Raw genomic sequence first — 20,725 nt, 5'->3', positions numbered from 1 at the left:
AAAGGAAATCAGTCCTGAATATTCATTGGAAGGACTGATGCTGAAGCTGAAACTTCAATGCTTTGGCCACCTGATGCAAAGAGCCAACTCACTGGAAAAGATTCTGATACTGGAAAAGACTGAGGGCAAGAGGAGAAGTGGGTGACAGAGGATGAGATGGTCAGATGGCATCACTGACTTAATGGACATGAGTTTGAGCAAGCTCTGGGAGTTGGTGATGGACAGGGAGGCCTGGCATGCTGCAGTCCAGAGGGTTGCAAAGAGTCGGACACGACTGAGCAACTGAACTGAACTGACATGTCATTTCATTAATATCAATCCATTCTTAGTTTGAAAAAGATCAAAATAAAATTTACTCTTCTATATATATTAACATATATTATTTTTACCATTTTGAAAATTCAACAACTACTATCTCCAGGCTTGAGGCAACTCTGATCTTCATGATTCTGAGAAGCAGTTTCTGTCACTCTCTCAAATGGAGTTTACCTGGGTCTTGCAAATGGTCTTCATTATAAACATTTAGGTTTTATCCTACTATATTTTCACATGTGATAGTTTTTTTTTTCTTTCCAAGCATGTAATAGGGCTCAAGGATCCCACAGGCCCACTCTCAATAGATCTAACTTTTCCCCTACATTGGCCTTTCTGATCTAGTTCTCTAAATAGAGATAGATAATAGAGAAAATGTATTTTTCCTTTAATCTTTTCTTTGAATTTCAGGCCATTATGGCCTACACAAATTTTACTTTTTATAGTCACTCAATAATACATGTAAATAATTTTTAAATAATAATTTATTAATCTGATCCATTCATTTAAAGGTAATGTCTGATGCCTCCAAGTTTACACCCACAAACGCTGTTGGGTAGGACTGGAGAATCTGGAAAACATTCCTCTAGACCCTCCCGGTGTCGTGTCACAAGATGTCCTTACCAGAGCCAGAAGAGTGACTCTCAGTGTATGAATGAGGGGTGGCGAGGGACACATCTGAAGCTGACTGTGCAGTACCTGGGGAGGGAGAGACAGAGCTGCAATGAGGTCTGGAGGGATTTAGGGAACTCTCTTCAGTGACTGCTCCCAACAGAAACTGACATTTTTTCCCCTCCTTATTCACAAGCAACTGGAAGTGGGAAAGGTAGAGAGAGAAACACCAAGCTGGTATCCAGTTCACAGCCAGTAACTCTGGTTATCTGGGGAAGGGACTTACACGTGAAATGTGAATTTCCCACTGGGCTTCACTCCTAGAGCTTGCGAATCTAGGGACTTGCAAGTGGGGCCTCATAAGATGCAGCCTTATCTAGATTGGGCTGCGTGAGGCTGGGCAGTTTTTGTACTCTCCACTCTCTGTGACTCTGCAGCTGGCTATTGCTGCAGAACGGAGGGATATGGAAGTAACCAAGTTTGGGTTTTGCCCTGTGTAAGTCTGAAAACTCCAGCTTGCTTCCCTCAAGGCCCTTTTATTGTTGTAGAGCTGAGGTATGGACTCTGGGTTCTATCCATGGAAGCCAAAAGTAGATACTATCTCTGAAAAATAAACCAGACAAGTTACACATTTGGGTAACAGATGCTTTCAAAGATATACTTCCCGTCACCCACCAAAATTGTGGCAAAACCTGGGAGCCTCATGCACTGGGACAACAGTCTGATGTGGCTGAGTCACACCACTATGGGCCACACCCTCATGTCAATGGCTCCGGTTGTGGAACATAGTCTTTCCCTGTAATGGGCTGCTGCTGTGATGTTGTCAGGGCCCTGGTCACCATATTCCTGATCATGACAAGGGAGAACATTTGGGTAGCAAGTGTAGAAATACAGTCCATCTGCATGAGGGGGAGGAGGGTGGCAGGTGGCATCCAGAGCATGTGGTAGTGACATGAAGGTGGGATGCGGTTCTCCCTCTGCTGAGGGCACCATGGAAGCCTTGGCTCTACCACAGTCAGGCCATAAGCCCTCGGGGCAGCACCAAGTAGTCCAGGGAGATACAAGAATAGGCATCACATTAGATAGCTCTGAGGATGAGAACAGCTTCCCAGGTGGTGCAGTGGTAAAGAATCTGCCTGCCAATGTAGGAGGCGCCGATGATGCAGGTTGAGGCCCTGGATCAGGAAGATCCCCTCGAGCAGGAAATTGCAACCCACTATCAGTACAGTTCAGTTCAGTTCAGTTCAGTGGCTCAGTCGTGTCTGACTCTTTGCGACCCCATGAATCGCAGCACGCCAGGCCTCCCTGTTCATCACCATCTCCCGGACTTCACTCAGACTCATGTCCATCGAGTCGGTGATGCCATCCAGCCATCTCATCCTCGGTCATCCCTTTCTCCTCCTGCCCCCAATCCCTCCCAGCATCAGAGTCTTTTCCAATGAGTCAACTCTTCGCATGAGGTGGCCAAAGTACTGGAGTTCCAGCTTCAGCATCATTCCTTCCAAAGAAATCCCAGGGTTGATCTCCTTCAGAATGGACTGGTTGGATCTCCTTGCAGTCCAAGGAACTCTCAAGAGTCTTCTCCAACACTACAGTTCAAATGCATCAATTCTTTGGCGCTCAGCCTTCTTCACAGTCTAACTCTCACATCCATACATGACCACAGGAAAAACCATAGCCTTGATTAGATGGACCTTAGTTGGCAAAGTAATGTCTCTGCTTTTGAATATGCTATCTAGGTTGGTCATAACTTTTCTTCCAAGGAGTAAGCGTCTTTTAATCTCATGGCTGCAGTCACCATCTGATAGAACGTGGTCCACTGGAGAAGGGAATAGCAAGCCACTTCAGTATTCTTGCCTTGAGAACCCCATGAGCAGTATGAAAAGGCAAAATGATAGGATACCAAGAGAGGAACTCCCCAGGTCATTAGGTGCCCAATATGCTACTGGAGATCAGTGGAGAAGTAACTCCAGAAAGAATGAAGGGATGGAGCCAAAACAAAAACAATACCCAGTTGTGCATGTGACTGGTGATAGAAGCAAGATCCGATGCTGTAAAGAGTAATATTGCATAGGAACCTGGAATGTCAGGTCCATGAATCAAGGCAAATTGGAAATGGTCAAACAAGAGATGGCAAGGGTGAACGTCGACATTCTAGGAATCAGCGAACTAAAATGGACTGGAATGGGTGAATTTAACTCAGATGACCATTATATCTACTACTGCGGGCAGGAATCCCTCAGAAGAAATGGAGTAGCCATCATGGTCAACAAAAGAGTCCGAAATGCAGTACTTGGATGCAACCCACTATACAACATATTAAAAAGCAGAGACATTACTTTGCCAACAAAGGTCCATTTAGTCAAAGCAATGGTTTTTCCAGTAGTCACTAATGTGTGGATCTGAGAGTTGGACCATAAAGAGGGCTGAGTACTGAAGAACTGACACTTTTGAACTGTGGTGTTGGAGAAGACTGTTGAGAATCCCCTGGACTGCAAGGAGATCCAACCAGTCCATCCTAAAGGAAATCAGTCCTGAATATTCATTGGAAGGACTGATGCTGAAACTGAAACTCCAATACTTGGGCCACCTGATGCAAAGAGCTGATTCACTAGAAAAGATCCTGATGCTGGGAAAGATTGAAGGGAGGAGGAGAAGGGGGCGACAGAGGATGAGATGGTTGGATGGCATCACTGACTCAATGGACATGAGTTTGAGTAGGCTCTGGGAGTTGGTGATGGACAGGGAAGCCTGGGGTGCTGCAGTTCATGGGGTTACAAAGAGTCAGATGTGACTGAACTGAACTGAACTGAACCAGTATCCTTGCCTGGAGAATCCCATGGACAGAGGAGCCTGCTGGGCTACAGTCCATAGTGTCTCCAAGGAGTTGGACAGGACTGAGTGACTGAGCATGCATGCAAGAAGATGAGAATTAGCTCCACCCAGGGCAAGCCACTGAGTGTCTTCATTTACAAAGTAGGGGAAAAAATGCCTGTCCTGCTTACCTCTCTGGGCTGACTGTGAGGAAGAACAGGGTAGTGCACACCAATGTCTTTATAGCTGCAAAACTACGTGCCCTGTGAGGTCCCAGATGTGGACAGAGCCGGGAGGTTTCAGTGTCCTTCCTACCTTTTCCTTGGCTGGCATCGCTGAGCACGTACTCCAGCCTCTCCCGCAGGCGGTCATTGATGAATACAGATTCCTCCAGGCGCTGGCGCAGATTTTGGATCTCAATAAGATTCTTTTCCAGCAGGTCGGCCCCTGTCACACACCACCAAGACATGGGAGAGGCAGGAAATGAGGAAGGCGGATCCCTCATGGGACCCTCTGCAAGATCCCTGCCCATATCCGTACTTCTGTTAACTTCCTTTCTCATCTCGGCACCTGGGAAGCACCAGGCAACTTTGTTTAAAGCGGTCCTAGGCTTTCAATCCCAGAGAAGACAATGGCACCCCACTCCAGTACTCATGCCTGGAAAATCCCATGGATGGAGAAGCTTGGTGGGCTGCAGTCCATGGGGTCGCTAAGAGTTGGATACGACTGAGCATCTTCACTTTTACTTTTCACTTTCATGCATTGAAGAAGGAAATGGCAACCCACTCCTGTGTTCTTGCCTGGAGAATCCCAGGGACGGGGGAGCCTCATGGGATCGCACAGTGTCGGACAAGACTGAAGCAACTTAGTAGCAGCAGCAGCAGCAGGCTTTCAATCCCAAGACAGCCCTCTGCTAGGAACTCTATGAGGCCTCCTCCCAGGGAGAAGTTGAGTATATCTGAGGGAGATGGACACTGGGCTTGTGAACAAGGGTGAGAAGCCACTAAAGTGCTCTTGGGAGGAGTGGCCTAACAATGAGAAAGTGTGTCCACCTCCTTTGGTAGAAATCCAGAGTGCATCCCTCTCTTATCCTACGATTCATGACCGAACAACTTTTAACATTCACCCAGGAGAAGAAACTAAGGCAAATGCTTTTGAAATTAGATCAGGCTGTGAATAATGAGTGACATTGAATGTCTTCCTTGGGTGAAGAGTGACGGGAAGAGCCTGGGGAGGTGTCAGGACCTGAAGGAGGAATGAGAGAAGGGAACACTTTCAAGGATGGAAAAAGATGCAGAAAGAGGAGGGTAAAAAGATCAAAAATAGGCCTCACCAGGACATCTTGCTTACAGCTAGGTTTTTCCTCTGAGATTTTCAAATGTTGTTTTGTTATACTGTCTGCTTACTGAAACCAAGCTGCTTCCAAGCAGTTCCTCCATGGGTGCACCCCTAGCCACTGAGTGCCAGGTGGCCTGGCTCCAAACCCAATGGCAAAGAATGAGAAGCAGGACTGGCTTATAGTTGTATACAAAGTGTGTGTGTCTCTCTCTGTATGTGTGTATAGAAATAGTCTTCCATTCTGCAATAACTCTTGAGCTAAGAAGACTTACCTTCCCCTTGGAAGCCTGAACTTCGAATTCTAGAATAGTCCAAAAAATCTAGACCGAAAAGGTTATAGCACAGAAAAAAGGGAACACACAAATGTGAGGGAACTCATCCTCCTTGTAGAGTGCCTCAGAATGCCCTTGCTTTCCTTTATTCTCCTGCCCAGAGTGAGCCCCTAGCTAGTGGAAAGGAGAGAGGCACGTAGTAAGGATCAGCACTGAGCTGGGGCTTCATTCTCTGGCTGGCCCATGGGATACTGTCCCTTCATCTTCTCACCCACTTCTGGGAGTCAGGGTCTAACTGAGGAACAAAATACCCTCTGGCCAGGAAAGGAATGTGTCTTTTCTGTCAATGGCTGTATTTCACCAACTGCTCCTTTGTTACTTTACCAGAGGGCTTGGAGTTGGGCCGGTCCAAAGAGGAGGAGGAGGATAGGCTCCCGGAGGCATTCATCTTCTGAGGCTTCATCTCTTCCCATGGGTGATTGCTGCCATGATGCCCAGGGTCTGGTGTCCCATTCTGCTCTGTGGTGCCACCCAAAGGATAGGAGGGCTGAGCAGATACAGCTTCTGAGTGGTTGCTGGGCGATGAAGCTGAATCAGCAGGAGTGGCTGGGCTGACATCTGTCCAGAAAGGAATATGAGTGAGAAACCAATGGGGAAGTCAGAAATGAAGTGTTTTAACAATAATTATGCTGGGTTTAATAGTATCCTCCAAAAATTCATGTCTACCTGGAACCTAAGACTGTGACCTTATTTGAAAATAGAGTCTCTGTACATTTAATTAGTTAAAAGGAGATGATACTGGATTAGGGTGGACCTTAAATCCAACATGACTGATGTCTATATAAGAAGAGGAGAGGAGACAGAGATAGGAGATTCACAGGGGAGAAGACCAGGTGACACTGGGGGCAGGGATTGGAGTGATGTATCTTTAAGGCAAAGGATGCTGCCCCAAACCATCAAGTTAGGAAGAGGTAAGAAAGAAGGGAGCCTAGCTCTGCCTACTTGATTGCAGACTCCTGGTTTTCAGAACTGTGAGAGAACCAATTCTGTTGTTTTAAAACATCCAGTTTGTGATACTTTGTTACAAGAGCCTGAGAAAACTGACACAGCAATCCATGGAATGAAGACTAAGGTGAATGACAGTGATCAGTCAATTGCTTAGTATCAGCTAAGAACTCATTTCCCAAGGACTATCAATTTAACCCCAAGGTTCCTGGCACTCCTGGCCTATGATATCAAGAAGCAGTTGCTAGATACAATGTCTGAGGGTCACAGTGCATACAGAGGAAAAGTACAGGGGCCTCTCTCCTCATTCTCTCTAAGATCCTCAAATGCTGGATGATCCCAGGGAGGTACTTCAGAAATGTCTCCTCCAATTGTAGGAACCACTGCCAATCTTAGAAGTCATGAGAGTAAGGACTCTCAAACTGGTCTGTGAACGTGTGATCTTCTCACCCAACAGTCTATGCCCTTGCCACCAAACAGCTGATAATCCTTCCTGAGCTTGTTCTGTATTGGGATTGTTGGTAGAAGATGAGGAAGAGAAAATGGCCTTCGCTTTTGGCTGATGAGCAGCAAACCTAGACAGAGTGGCCTCCTCCTGGTGGCTCCCACTGCTTCTGCCTGAGTTGACTCTGGACGCCTTCTGAGGCCGAGGGGGTGTCTGAGGAAGGCAAGTGGTGATTTGCAGTCCACCCAGAATGGCTCATGAGAATGTAAAAAGAATTCTTAAGTATAGCTCAGATTGTCTGGCTCCTGTCCAAAGAATGACTGGGGTACAATATTTTTGCATAGGGGATTAGAGAACCAAAAAAAAAAAAAAAGGTGTTGTACAGCTCAATGATGCTATGAGAACATTTATATCATGTTCTTTGCTGGTTCCCTTTAGACAAAAATCCTGGCTGGGTGACAGGGCCATAATTCAGAGAAAAGTTTAAGAGCCTTCTCCTTTCAAGGATTATTATCAAGGGCCACAGAACAGCCAGGTTTCTTCTCTGAGCAGGGTCAGACTGAGGTCTTATTTTCCTCAACCAAGCCAAATTCCTTTAGGGAACTGCTTACTTAAATCAGTGTCCTTCCCTGACTTACACAATATAACATTGCTGTGAAATAAAGAGTAAGGTAGACTATGTTAAGCCTTTAGTTCAAGGCATAACTTAAAGTAGAAACTCAATCAAAATGTGATTCCTCATCTTATTCCTTTATATCCCCTCCCCAGAAAATCAGCTTACTCTCAGCCAAGGGCATACGAGGTTTCTAGTCGGTCAGCAACAGTGATCAGCATGTTTTTGTCCCATTCTTCCCTTGCCACACAACACAGGACACATGTCCTACACTGTACATGGAAAGCAAGCCTCCTGGGAGGGGAATCAAGTCTCACAGTGATACTGCCACACACCATTTGTTGCAATAGAAACTTTGGCCCCCAAAGAAGGAGTATTGATAAACCATTGCCCCTCTGAGAAAAATGAATGCTTCAGGTGGGAAAAAGGGCTTCGTTTCCTTCAGAAAAGACAGAGATAATAGAAAACAAGGCTGATACTTTCTGAGAGTGCCACCCCCGTGGTCACATCTCAAATGTGGCCATTCTAACAAGTAGTGGCAGGAACTGCAGCTAAGGAGAAGGTATGTTTGCCCTTTATCTGCTGTATCTCAGGGAAGTATTGAGGTGGAACCAAGTGCCTCTGGGCAACTGAGTTCAAGGATGCACCACAAACTCCCATCAGCCATCTTGGACAATGTCATGTACCTAACAAGGGCAGCCTATTCATTTATAGTGGGCTTCCCTGCTGGTTCAGTGGTAAAGAAGCCACCTGCAGTGCAGGAGATATAAGAGAGCCGGGTTTGATCCCCGGGTGGAGAAGATCCCCTGGAGAAGGAAATGGCAACCCACTCCAGTATTCTTGCCTAGGAAATCCCATGGACAGAGGAGCCTGGGGGGCTAGAATCCATGGGGTCACAAGAGTCAGACATGACTTAGTGACTAAACCACAATCAAAACCATTCACTTATAAATTCATGGGTGGAAGTACACATGCATAGAGTCTTGTCTTCTTTGCAGAGGCTAGGCCTTTGTGCTGGGCATAGGGGAAGAAAGAGTGGAATGGGGAAAACACTGGCTCCAGAAGCCTAGAGAGAGATGTGCACAGGGATGACTCCCTCCCGGCTTGGTCCATGACTGCTCAGGCTGCAGTGCAGAGGGCACTCCAAGCTTTAGAGTCAGCCAGGATCACAGTCAATGTTACTCCAAGCTGGACTGCTTCAATAAGTTCCCTGACCTCACTAAGCCTCAGTGTCCTTAGCTGTGCTGTAAAATCAGGACACCACCACTAATTTAAAAGGATTGCTGTCCTGATTAAATGAGGCAGCATATATATAGTGATCAATAATATGAGCATAATAGACGCTCAGTAAATGTGAATTTTCTGTCTTTCCTTGACTGCTATACTCAAGAGGAGACATGCTGCTTTGCTTCTTGTGTAAAATGAGAAACAGGAATAGTTCCAGGTCAAAATCCATTGTGGCTTATTCATGCCTCATTAGAAAAGACCCTGATGCTGGGAAAGATTGAAGGCGGGAGGAGAAGGGGACGACAGAGGATGAGATGGTTGGATGACATCACCAACTCGATGGACATGAGTTTGAGCAAATTTCAGGAGATGTTGAAGGAGAGGGAAGCCTGGTGTGCTACAGATCATGGGGTTGCAAAGAGTTGGACACGACTGAGTGACTGAACAACAAAAACAACAACATGCCTAAAATATTCAGAAAAAATAAAAACAAACAGATATAGCCAGGGACTAAGGATGGTTTCCTGGCCCCTGGTTGTTTACATCTGACTCTGTATGAGTCAGATGCTTTCCTCAGAAGGGAAAATAAAGGGAATGCTGAGCAGGAGAAAAACGAAGGCTTGACTTTAAACTTATTCTTAAACCAAAGCTACCCAAGGGCCCTCTTTGAGGAATTCTGGGGAGTGTCATGATGGTGATGGATTCAGTCAGTCCCAGTAACTGATGGTTTAGAGGATATTACAGCTGAATTATTAGAATGATGGGTGGGATCTGTAAATTCATAGATGATAGAGAATATTTAGTGGTGAATAAAAATAGGAAAAAGTAAAAAATATAAATGTAAAAATAAACAAATAATAGGAAAAAATGGGCTTCCCTGGAAGCTCAGATGGTGAAGAATCTGCCTGCAATGCAGGAGACCTGGGTTCGATCCCTGGGTTGGGAAGATCCCCGGGAGAAGGGAGTGCCTACATACTCCAGTATTCTTGCCTGGAGAATTCCATGGACAAAGGAGCCTGTTGGGCTACAGTCCATGGGGTTCCAGAGCTGGACCCTACTGAACGACTCACACACACACAAAAGAGAAACTGTAGCTGTTTACCCAAAGGAGTTCAGGATCAAAGGTGCAATGTTAATGACATTCGTGTCTGTGGTCTGAAAGGTGACAGGACTGTGTTGCAGGTATGAGGGAGCATTTGTCCCCTCCCCTTCCCAATTCATGACCCCTCCCCTCAAATCCAGCACCATGTACGTGCCTGAGTCAGGGTCTGGTGGCTGATGAAGTGAGGCACTAGGAATGAAGAAAAGCTACCTGACAGCCCTGAAGCCTGTGCTTGGCACTGAATCCCTGACCTGTGCTCAATCAGGCATGTCACAGTAGGTCTGCAGGGTGTGGCTGCCACGATGCCTCCTCTTGGTCTAGACAAATAAGCAAGCGCCCAGAAACTGGAGGATGTCTGGGTACTTACTGGCCATGTCCACTGCAGGGTGCACTTTCTGCTGATTGAGCAGCAGGTAGGCGCTGCTAGGGGAGTGATGGGCGGTGGACTGGGCATGGCTGCTGGAGCAGGTCTGGGGCCAAGTCTGCGGCTGGGCATCCTGCTGCGTCTGCAGGACTTCTGTCTTCTTACCCCACTTCTGCCTCCCCCTTAAGATACTAGGAAGTAAGAAAGACAGAGGAAAAGTGAAAGTCACCCAAACATCACAGTTATACTGATCTGGGGGCTTAGAGGAGAGGCCCCAGGAGTCAAGGAGACTGTTCCTTCAGAGAAGCAGCCAAACAATCCATTTTCATTTGGGGGTAGAGAGTTGGGAGGCAGGGAGAAAAACAGTGTCCAGTGCCTTGGCCACAAACATCCTGAGAAGGAGAGAAGACCCATCAGGCTCTTTAACACTTTGACAAGACACCCAGAGGCCCATAAGAGTTCAACATACCCTGTGACATAATCCATTAAATAGTATTTATGGTGACCCATTTAAAACTGCTTCCTGAGGCAATGCTCCCTTCTAGGTATCTTGTAGTTTTCAGACCTCCTTGGGCTTCCCTGGTGGCTCAGTTGGGAAAAAACCTACCTGCGATACGGGAGACCTGGATTTGATTCCTGGGTTGGACAGAGCCCCTGGATGAAGGGAATGGTTACCCACTCCGTTATTCTGGCCTGGAGAATTCCATGGACAGAGGAGCCTGGCGGGCTATAGTCCATAGGATCACAAAGGGCTGGACACAGAGTCAGACACAACTGAGTGAGTTCTCCTTTCCCTAGTCATACATAATATAAATCTATGTCATATTTATAATATAAATCTTTTTTGTTTGAAAGAAATTTGTAGCCATTCAACATCTGCCAGCACTTGTTGGGTCACTCTTAAAGATTTCAGATATGATCTAACTCCAGGTTTTAAAGATCTAGAGGAGACCAGAGGTGATCCCTGGGAGGATGGGAGACTCCTAAGACTGGAGAGTTAGGCTAAATTACTACATTACTAAATGAGTGAATTAATATGAGCCTTGGAACCAGAAGAATAATAAACTAAAAAAACAGGAAATGAGACCTTGTCACTAAGGTACTGATGGTATAATCAGCTGTTTGGTTTTCATGGGATGAGAGAGCTGCTGCTCCACTCATCTTCTGGCCCTTGCTCTGGATTCTTGACTAGATTTTATCTTTCATACCCCCTGAAAATTTGGAGTTACCTGAGTTTCTGCAGCACCTGTTCTCTTTGCTTCTTCTTACTTATACAGTCATCTGAAAACCAAATTGAGAAAAGGAGCAGTCTTACTTTAAACAGCTCTCATTTACCAAATACAAGCACACACTGGGTTCTCTCCCTGGGGTCCTTGATGCTCAAGTACAGGCTTCTCTGAATTTTTTCGGGAGACACTGGGTTGAGTGTTTGGACAGCATGTCTGGCAAACTTTCCTGCTGCTACTGCTGCTAAGTCGCTTCAGTCGTGTCCAACTCTGTGTGACCCCATAGACAGCAGCCCACCAGGCTCCGCCATCCCTGGGATTCTCGAGGCAAGAACACTGGAGTGGGTTGCCATTTCCTTCTCCAATGCATGAAAGTGAAAAGTGAAAGTGAAGTCGCTCAGTCATGTCTGACTCTTAGCGACCCCATGGACTGCAGCTGACCAGGTTCCTCCGTCCATGGGATTTTCCAGGCAAGAGTACTGGAGTGGGTTGCCATTGCCTTCTCCTGAACCCACCTCAGAGATCATCAGTCACCTCTACTTTCTCTGCCCTGAGTCAGAGTAAAAAGTTGAAAATGTCTCTTTTCCCACAGATCACGGGGTATTTGTCCAGCTGGCCTCTTGATCACCACAGCCAGAGCCTCCCAGTCCTGCCATGGGGTGGGTTCCCAGTCTGCGTTCCCATGTCTGTGTGTCCCATCAGTTTTCATGCAGAACCTGTCTCCACAGAGGTAACAGCCACCCTGTCCCACCTTTGCATCTGCCATCAGGAGCCTGCACAATGGCCTCAAACCAGCTCTTAGTATGTGCCCTCAGGTCACTAGGCAATATTCTGTGTAACGGGCTTCTGAAATAATAAACATTCCCACAAAAGGTACTTATACATAGAGTGCCTAAACCATTCCCAGGGACTTCCCTGGCAGTCCAGTGGTTAAGACTTCACCTTCCAATGCAGGGGCTGTGTATTGGATCCGTGGTCAGGGAACTAAGATCCCTCAAGCTTCATGATCAAAAAACCGAAACATACAAAAAAAACCAGTATTCTAAACAATTCCCAAATCAGCACCATTCTCTTATCATTCTTTTCAAGTGCACTGATTGTTTATTTGATCCTAAGAACAATCATGCAAGAGTTAGGGGCTTGTATTATTTGATCTAAATTTTTTTAGGTGAGAAAACACATATCAAAAAAAATATGAACAAGTCCAGAACTAGCAATGAACACATACAGGCTAGAGCAGAAGTCTTTAGATTCCTAGTTTAGGACTCTTTTCACAGCAACCAGCTGCCCCATTCTACCTCTCTTTCTACCAATTAGTTTCAGATACATGCTGTCACCCCCAGCGATGCCTCCTGCCGTAGCGGCCATACTCCACGAGACACAGAGTAGCTGGCATTCATCACGGCATCCCCAACCCTGTGTGCCTCTCTGTTGCTTCTCACCAGCCAGCCCTAACTCTGCCATAGCCCCAAGATGGTGATTACAGGACAGGACACCAGATTGAAATGTCACTTGTGAATGAGTGTAGGTCTGGGAGTGTGAGTGGGGGAGGGACTAAGGGCCCTCCTGAGCCCGGGGGGCTGGCTTACCTGTGTTGAACTTGCTGGCAAGGCTCTCTGCCAGCTGGCTGCTCTTGGCCAGCTGCTCACGGAAATGCTGTTCCACGTTATAGTCAATCTTCCTACTGCTGAGGAGCTCTTCAAAGGCCTTCACTGCGTTCTGAACATGTTGGATGAGAAGGGAAGAGACAGCCCTCCCAATCTTTATCTTTTCCCGCAGGTGGGTCAACTCTCGAGCCTGATCCTGGATCAAGGAATATTTCCTAAAGTGGGAAGTGGTAAGGGTAGAAAGGGGTGACTGATAGATTATGGTGCTTCAGCAGAAGGTGCTTTGAGAATTTCACCAGTAGAGTCCCCATGCGGAACTCTAGCTGGTGTTTAGTGCCGGGAATGGGTAAAGGGAATGAAGGAAGGAAAATAAGAGAGTGTCTCTGGGTAAAAGATTCCTTCTAAGATCATCTTTTCCCCTGCTCCCATACTTCTAAAAATGGTTTTCTTTTCTAGTTCTACTTTATCAATTAATTAATTAACTGGAGTATAATCACTTTACAGTGCTGTGTTAGTTTCTGCCGCACAACAGGGTGAATCAGCCATGTGTGAGCCTCCCTCCCACCCTTCTGGGTCATCACAGAGCGCTGAGCTGAGCGGCCTGTGCTGCGCAGCAGCTTCCCGCTAGCATCCATTTCACGTGGTAATGCATATGTCAGTGCTACTCACTCAATTCGTCCCACCCTCTTCTTCCCACTCTGGGTCTACATGTCTGTTTTCGATATCTGCCTCTTTATTCCTGCCCTGAAAATAGGTTCATCTGTACCATTTTTCCAGATTCCATATATGTGTGTTAATATACAATATTTGTTTTTCTGATTTACTTTATACTTTACTCTGTATGACAGACTCTAGATCCATCCATATCACTAAAAATGACCAAATGTCATTCCTTTATATGGCTGAGCAATATTCTGTTGAATATATGTACCACATCTTTATCTATTCATCTGTCAGTAGACATTTAGGCTGCTTCCATGTCTTGGCTATTGTAAACAGTGCTGCAATGAACATTGGGGTACATGTGTCTTTTTGAGTTATGGTTTTCTCAAGAGTATATGTCCCGTAGTGGGACTGCGGGGTCATTTGGTAGTTTCATTTTTAGTTTCCTAAGACACGTCCATACTGTTTCTCCATAGTTGTTGTATCAATTTACATTCCTACCAATACCGCGAGAAGGTTTTCTTTTCTGCACACCCTCTCCAGCATTTATTGTTTCTAGATTTTTTCATGATGGCCACTCTGACCAGTGTGAGGTAATACCATATTATAGCCTTGATTTACATTTCTCTAATAATGAGCAGTGTTTAGCATCTTCTCATGTGTTTGTTGGCCATTTGTATGTCTTCTTTGGAGAAATGTCTATTTAGGTCTTCTGCCCATTTTTCAATGACATCATTGTCATCATGGAACTGCCAATTAAAACAAGAGTAAGCTACTACTAAATGCAAATCAAAACTATAATAAGGTATCATCTCACACTGGTCAGAGTGGTCATCATGAAAAAAACCCTACAAACAGTAAGCTATTACTAGGGGCTTCCCTGGTGGCTCAGACAGTAAAGATTCTGCCTGCAATGTGAGAGACCTGGGTTTGATCCCTGGGTTGGGAAGATCCCCTAGAGAAGAGAATGGCTACTCACTCCAGTATTCTGGCCTGGAGAATTCCGTGGACTATAAAGTCCATGGAGTCACAAAGAGTTGGACATGATTGAGTAGCTTTCACTTTCACTAAGCTACTACTATACATCTGTTAGAATGGTGACCATACAGAACACTGACAATACTAAATGCTGGTGAAGATGTGAAGCAACAGATACTCTCATTTATAGCTGGTAGGAATGCAAAATGTTATTTATAGCTATCTTTGAAGACAGCTTGACAGTTTCTTACAAAATTAAACATATTCCTACATATGACCCAGTAACTGCATCCCTCACTGTTTACCCAAATTAGATGAAAATTTATGTCCACATCAAAATCTGCACACAATGTTTACAGCAGCTTTATTAATAATGGCGAAAACTTGGAAGCAACCAAGATGTTCCTCAGTAGGTGAACAGATAAATAGACTGTGGTACCTCCATAAAATGAAATATTTTTTGGTTCTTAAAAGAAATGTGCAGTCAAATGATTAAAAGACATGGAGGAATCTTAAATGCATATTACTAAGTGAAAGAAACCAGTCTGAAAAAGCTACAGAGCATATGATTGCAACTATATGACATCCTGGAAAAGCCAAAACTGTAGTGACAGTAAAAAGGCCAGTGGTTGCCAGGGATTAGAAGGCAGAGAAGAATGAGTAGGTGGAGCACAGAGTACTTTTAGGGCAGTGAACACTCATTCTATATGATACTGTAACGATGGATGCATGTCAGTATACTTATGTCAAAACCCATAGAATGTACAAGACCAAGAATGAACCCGAACGTAAACTGTTGACTTTGAGTGATAATGATTTTCATCGACTGCAACAAATATCAACAAACACACCGCTATGGTACAAGGTGTTGATACTAGGGGAAGAGGCTATGCATGTGCAGGGACAAGGATAGGTAGATGGGACTCTTTGTACTTTCCGCTCAATTTTCCTCTAAACTTCCTGTTCTAAAAACAAAGTCTATTTTTAAAAAAGAACGATTGTGAGAATATAAAAATTTTAAATGCATTTGACAAAGTGGGTGGAGGCTTTGTGAACTGAGAGCCCAGCATTTTGATATTATTTCTGCCAAAGTCCACTGTACAACTGTGAGCAAGCAACTATATCTTTGGGCCTTGGTGTTCTCAGTTCTAAAATATTTCTCATTATTTTAGTTCTAACATTATTTTCTGGGTCAGTGAAATTTAAGTGTTACATATTAACAGAGATTCAATGGAGTATGAAGCAAAACCTGAACCACCTTCAAAGCTGATCCTCAACCACTAAGCACGTTAGTGATGATTTAGTATTTCAGTAACTGATGCTCACAGGTAATTATATAATAGATTAATTCTATACTAATTGAATGTCTTTGAAAAGTTTTAGGAAAATGGCCATTAATGACAGACTGACAAATCTAGCGATCAGGCCATTATTTGGCCATTTTGTAAGCTTATTTTTGAAATTGAGCTAATCACACTGTAGTGCATACAGAAATGGAAATATAAGATTGTACTCATGGAAGTTATATAATGTCATAAATTGATGGTACCTCAATAAAAAATAAGTTTTAAAAATTAAGCTTATACAAATTGCTATTCTAGAAACCAGGGATGTGAGCTTCTGAAGAGAATGGAGTAGAGATGGAGGAGCCTCTGTATAATTCCACCTCTTCAGCACTAATATGGGTCAACTTTTCACCATCAACACAGATGAGGTAATAGGAGATTCTTATGTGCTCCCATCAATGCAGAAAAGAAACACCACTCACATGACCGGAAGGGCTCCATGAAATCTCAAGTATCCATGAGATCATATATTTGGTGTATATATATGTATTGTTAGGCTTCCCTGGTGGCTCAGTGGTAAAGAAACTGCCTACCAATGCAGGAGATGCAAAAGACTCAGGTTTGAATGCTGGGTTGGGAAGATCCCCTGGAGAAGGAAATGGCAACCCACCCCAGTATTCTTGCCTGGGAAATCCCATGGACAGAAGAGCCTGGCGCCCTACAGTCCATGGGGTCACAGAAGAGTCAGACACAACTTGTTGACTATTCAACAACAACATGCATTGTTAATTAGAATAAAACCAAATTTCTCTGAATAATATAAAGTAATTATAATAAAAATACTATAGACTTTTCTCTAAAGAATTTCTAGGCTGGTCTTAAGAGCAAGCCCTACAGTTAAGGCACATAGTTTGCATACAGACCCTGAAAGCTGCTATAATAGTCTCTGAAACACAGAGTCCCTTACTCGCTGTAGGACATAGAGGAGAATCCGGCTTTCTCAGGCTGAGTCTTTGGCTCATTCACCCTCCTCTCAGAAGGTCCCTTCTTCTCCAAGGGCTGATGCATCCCAGGCTTAAGTTGGAGCATTTTCTCACAAAGAAACCTCTTGCTGCCTCCTTCAAAAGGAAAGAGAGAAGAAACGCATCTGGGTATCCACAATGACTAGCCTCTCCTCCACATCTACCTAGAGGAATCAAAACAAAATAATGGTTTAAAGAGGTTGGATTATAAGAAGGGTCCCCCAGGAGCATAAAAATCACAAGAGCAGAAGCTACAAGGAAGTAAACAATGAAACCTACAATGTGCTCCATTGAAGAGTTCTTTATCAGCCATGAGAACCATGGTGATCCACTGGGACTGAGAAAAGATGCAGCAAGTAGGGGCGGATGCTGCCATGAGGAGGAAGGGGAGGGTTCAGAGAAATTTTAGCATTAAAAACAAGCAAACAATGAAGTAAACACATGAAAACAAGTGGGCTTTAAACTGGGCTAGAGGAAGAGTATTTTTGAGTCTTACAGTTTAGACAAAGTTCCTTGTGAGTGTCCCCTCAGAAACCAGCAAGCCTTTCTATCATCCCTAACTTCTGACAACTATGTGGGCACAAACAAAGTTTGAGATGTCAGAGTTCAAATCTCAGTAACTGGGACTCAACGATAGCACCATGATAAGAGAATCTGGTGGCAAATTGTAATCATACATAGAATGTGGAGGTAGCTACAAAACCCCAGGAAGCCTTGCTTCCTGATGGCCTGCCACACTCAACACAAGGCTTTTTCTTTCTGGTTGTCTCTGTCAATAAAGACCACTTCTCTCACCAGCCAGTTTTAATATCTATGTATTCTTTTGCTGATACTACCAACCAATCACTCTTGCCTCATAGCTCAGTTGGTAAAGAATCTGCCTGCAATGCAGGAGACCCTCATCCGATTCCAGGGTTGGGAAATTCCACAAGCCATGTGGTGTGGCCTAAATAAATATTTTTTTAAAAGAAAACACCAAACAATAATATTTTCTCAACACTTTTTATTTTCTTGAAGATAGTTTCAATGAAAACAACTCTTGCAGCTTTTCTTAAATGAGTTTTTTAAGACTTCTAGTGATTCTTACCATTTCTCTTTGGGAACTCTCCAGATTTTGCTTTTTAATATTCTTCTAAGAGCACAGTAATCAAAAGCTGGAGTTTATGTTCTGACTAATAAATTTAGCATAACAATTTTCCATTAATCATAATCTTTTTATTCCATAATTATTAATATATCCCAAAGCAAAGCAATGTTGGATTTCTTTCCCTTGAAGTAGGAATACATGCAGGGGGTTTCACTTAACAAGAAGTCAATTTTAACTTTCCAAACTACCACTCTCACCCAACTTTGCTATTTACAGATGACTGTTTTTGCTTAAAAAAAAAAAACTGTACAAACATTATACTACTAATGTCTGTTTTCAATTGAATTCTGGATCTACAATTACTTTCCACTTTATCATGGCCCTTAAAATATTTTATCTCCTTTAATATAATTAATGGATACTTCATGTTGGTACTGATTTTAAAAATCTAACATATTTATTTATTCTTTTACTTTATTTAATAGAGTTGCCTGGGCTGCCAAAAAGCCTATTGAAAATGGCCCTTGACAGAACCCAGTAAGATCTAGGCCATAGCAATTGGACTCGAGATGGTACAAACCAGGCTGGTACAGGTGTATGGTAATGTACAATGTGCTGCTTTTCATTAGGAATCACTAATATTCTAGCATCAACATTAGAGGGTATTCAATGTGCAAAGTAGATCAAAAGATAAGAAATTCTCATGGTCCTCACTTCAATAGTTTAATCTACTCATCAGAAAGGAGAGTCATAGCTATGAAACAGAAAGAGGTGTTAAAACTTTTTAATACCACAGGCTAACACCACCTAGCATCTGTGTGACAGTGGTTCATTATAAGCAACCTTGTTACTATTTTCTTTTTGGGGTGAGCAGTACTTATCTGTTTTTAAATTGATGTATAGTTGGCCACCTCATGCAAAGAGCAGACTCATTGGAAAAGACCTTGATGCTGGGAAAGACTGATGACAAAAGGAGATGTGTGTTAGTTGCTCAGGTCATGTCTCACTCTTTGCAACCCTGTCAGGCTCCTCTGTCCATGGGATTCTCCAGGCAAGAATACTGGAGTGGGTTGCCATTTCCCTCTTCAGAGGATCTTCCCAATGCAGAGATCAAACCCGTGTCTCCTGCATTGTAGGCAGACACTTTACCATCTGAGCTAGGAGGTGGCAAATGATGAGATGGTTAGATAGCATCATCAACTCAAAGGACATGAATTTGAGCAAACTCCAATAGATAGCGGAGGGCAGAGGAGCCCAATATGCTGCAGTCTATGGGGTCGCAGTGTCAGATACCACTTAGAGACTGAAAAACAACATTATTATAGTTTTGAACAGTAATATTTGATTTACTTACGTATTAAACCTATTCAATGTTCTTCAATCCATGTCCTTCATTTCCATGTTTCTCTTGGGATCACTTAGTGAAAGTAAAAGTGTCCCACTCTTTGGGATCCCATGGATTGAAGCCCTCCAGGCTCCTCTGTCCATGGAATTCTCCAGGCAAGAATATTGGAGTGGGGCACCATTCCCCTTCTCCAGGGCATCTGCCTGGCCCAGGGATTGAACCTGAGTCTCTTGCATTGCAGGCAGATTATTTACTGTCTGAGCCACCTGGGAAACCTCTGGGATCACCTAACTTCTGCCCAAAAAACTACCTTCTGTATTTCCTCTAGTGAAGGTATGCTGCTTATCTGGAAAGGCCTTTATTTCACCTTCCCTTTGAGGGATATTTTGTCAGGGACTAAATTGTTGATTGGAAATTATAGTATTTTAGTTCTTTAATAATGAATACAATGTGAAATTTTTTTCTTTTGGACATTTCTATGATGTTTCTGTTTGCCTTTTGATTTTCGGCAGTTTCACAGCCACGTACCTAGATGTGGCTCTCATTTTTATCCTGTTTGGAGTTGGTAGAATTTCTTATATATTTGGCTTCCTAGCTCATCAGTTATTTTTTTCATTGACTGTTACATTTTATAAAATTGTTTTCAATTCACATTCCATCTCCTACCATGTGGGACTTTGCCCTTTATAACATGATCTATGTTCTTTTTATTAAATTTATTTTTAGTTGAAGGATAATTGCTTTACAATGTTGGTTTGATTTTTGCCAGACATCAAAAATGAATCAGCCATAGGTGTATATATGTCCCCTCCCTCTTGAACCTCCTTTCCACCTCCCACCCCTCTGGGTTGTCACAGAGCTCCACTTTGAGTTCTGAGTCACACAGCAAATTTCCATTGCCTATTTATGTTTTTCCAGTAATCAAGTATGGATGTGAGAGTTGCTCTATAAAGAAAGCTGAGTGCCAAAGAATTGATGCTTTTGAACTGTGGTGTTGGAGCAGACTCTTGAGAGTCCCTTGGACTGCAAGGAGATCCAACCAGTCCATCCTAAAGGAAATCAGTCCTAAATATTCACTGAAAGGACTGATGTTGGAACTGAAATTCCAATACTTTGGCCATCTGATGCGAATAACTGACTTATGTGAAAAGACCCTGATGTTGGGAAAGATTGAAGGCAGGAAGAGAAGGGGATGACAGAAAATGAAATGGTCGGATGGCATCACAGACTCAATAGACATGAGTTTGAGTAAACCCCGGGAGTTAGTGATAGACAGGGAGGCCTGCAAAGAGCCTGACATGACTAAGTGACTGGACTGAACTGAACTGAACTCCACATCCCTGACCCCAAGAGATTACCCAAAGTGCTGCTACTTTTTTCTCCCCTCTTTAGCATCTGCCCTCTACC

General features: G+C 43.9%; 1 protein-coding gene across 2 annotated transcripts in view; it reads right to left on the bottom strand.

Annotated features, from left to right (window-relative positions):
• Nucleotides 1–779: 779 nt before the first annotated feature.
• Nucleotides 780–20,725, bottom strand: part of LOC120855950 (myomegalin) — a 58,258-nt gene continuing 38,312 nt past the window's right edge. The window contains exons 1-8 of one of the 2 annotated variants that reach the window (XM_040230823.1): nt 17,166–17,837; nt 16,832–17,050; nt 12,920–13,152; nt 11,334–11,385; nt 10,108–10,295; nt 5,733–5,966; nt 4,054–4,185; nt 780–1,011 (exon numbers count right to left, since the gene is read on the bottom strand). In XM_040230823.1, coding sequence (XP_040086757.1) covers nt 920–1,011; nt 4,054–4,185; nt 5,733–5,966; nt 10,108–10,295; nt 11,334–11,385; nt 12,920–13,152; nt 16,832–16,953 — 1,053 coding nt within the window. In that variant the 5' untranslated portion in view covers nt 16,954–17,050; nt 17,166–17,837 and the 3' untranslated portion in view covers nt 780–919. Of the gene's footprint in view, nt 1,012–4,053; nt 4,186–5,732; nt 5,967–10,107; nt 10,296–11,333; nt 11,386–12,919; nt 13,153–16,831; nt 17,051–17,165; nt 17,838–20,725 lie in introns of those variants that run through there. The other variant, XM_040230822.1, reaches the window with a different exon arrangement.

The sequence above is a fragment of the Oryx dammah genome, unplaced genomic scaffold (genome assembly GCF_014754425.2).
Source record: "Oryx dammah isolate SB20612 unplaced genomic scaffold, SCBI_Odam_1.1 HiC_scaffold_28, whole genome shotgun sequence".
Classification (NCBI taxonomy): Eukaryota; Metazoa; Chordata; class Mammalia; order Artiodactyla; family Bovidae; genus Oryx; species Oryx dammah.
Note: the sequence above shows the minus strand (reverse complement) of the source record. Positions and strands in the feature narration are given on the sequence as shown.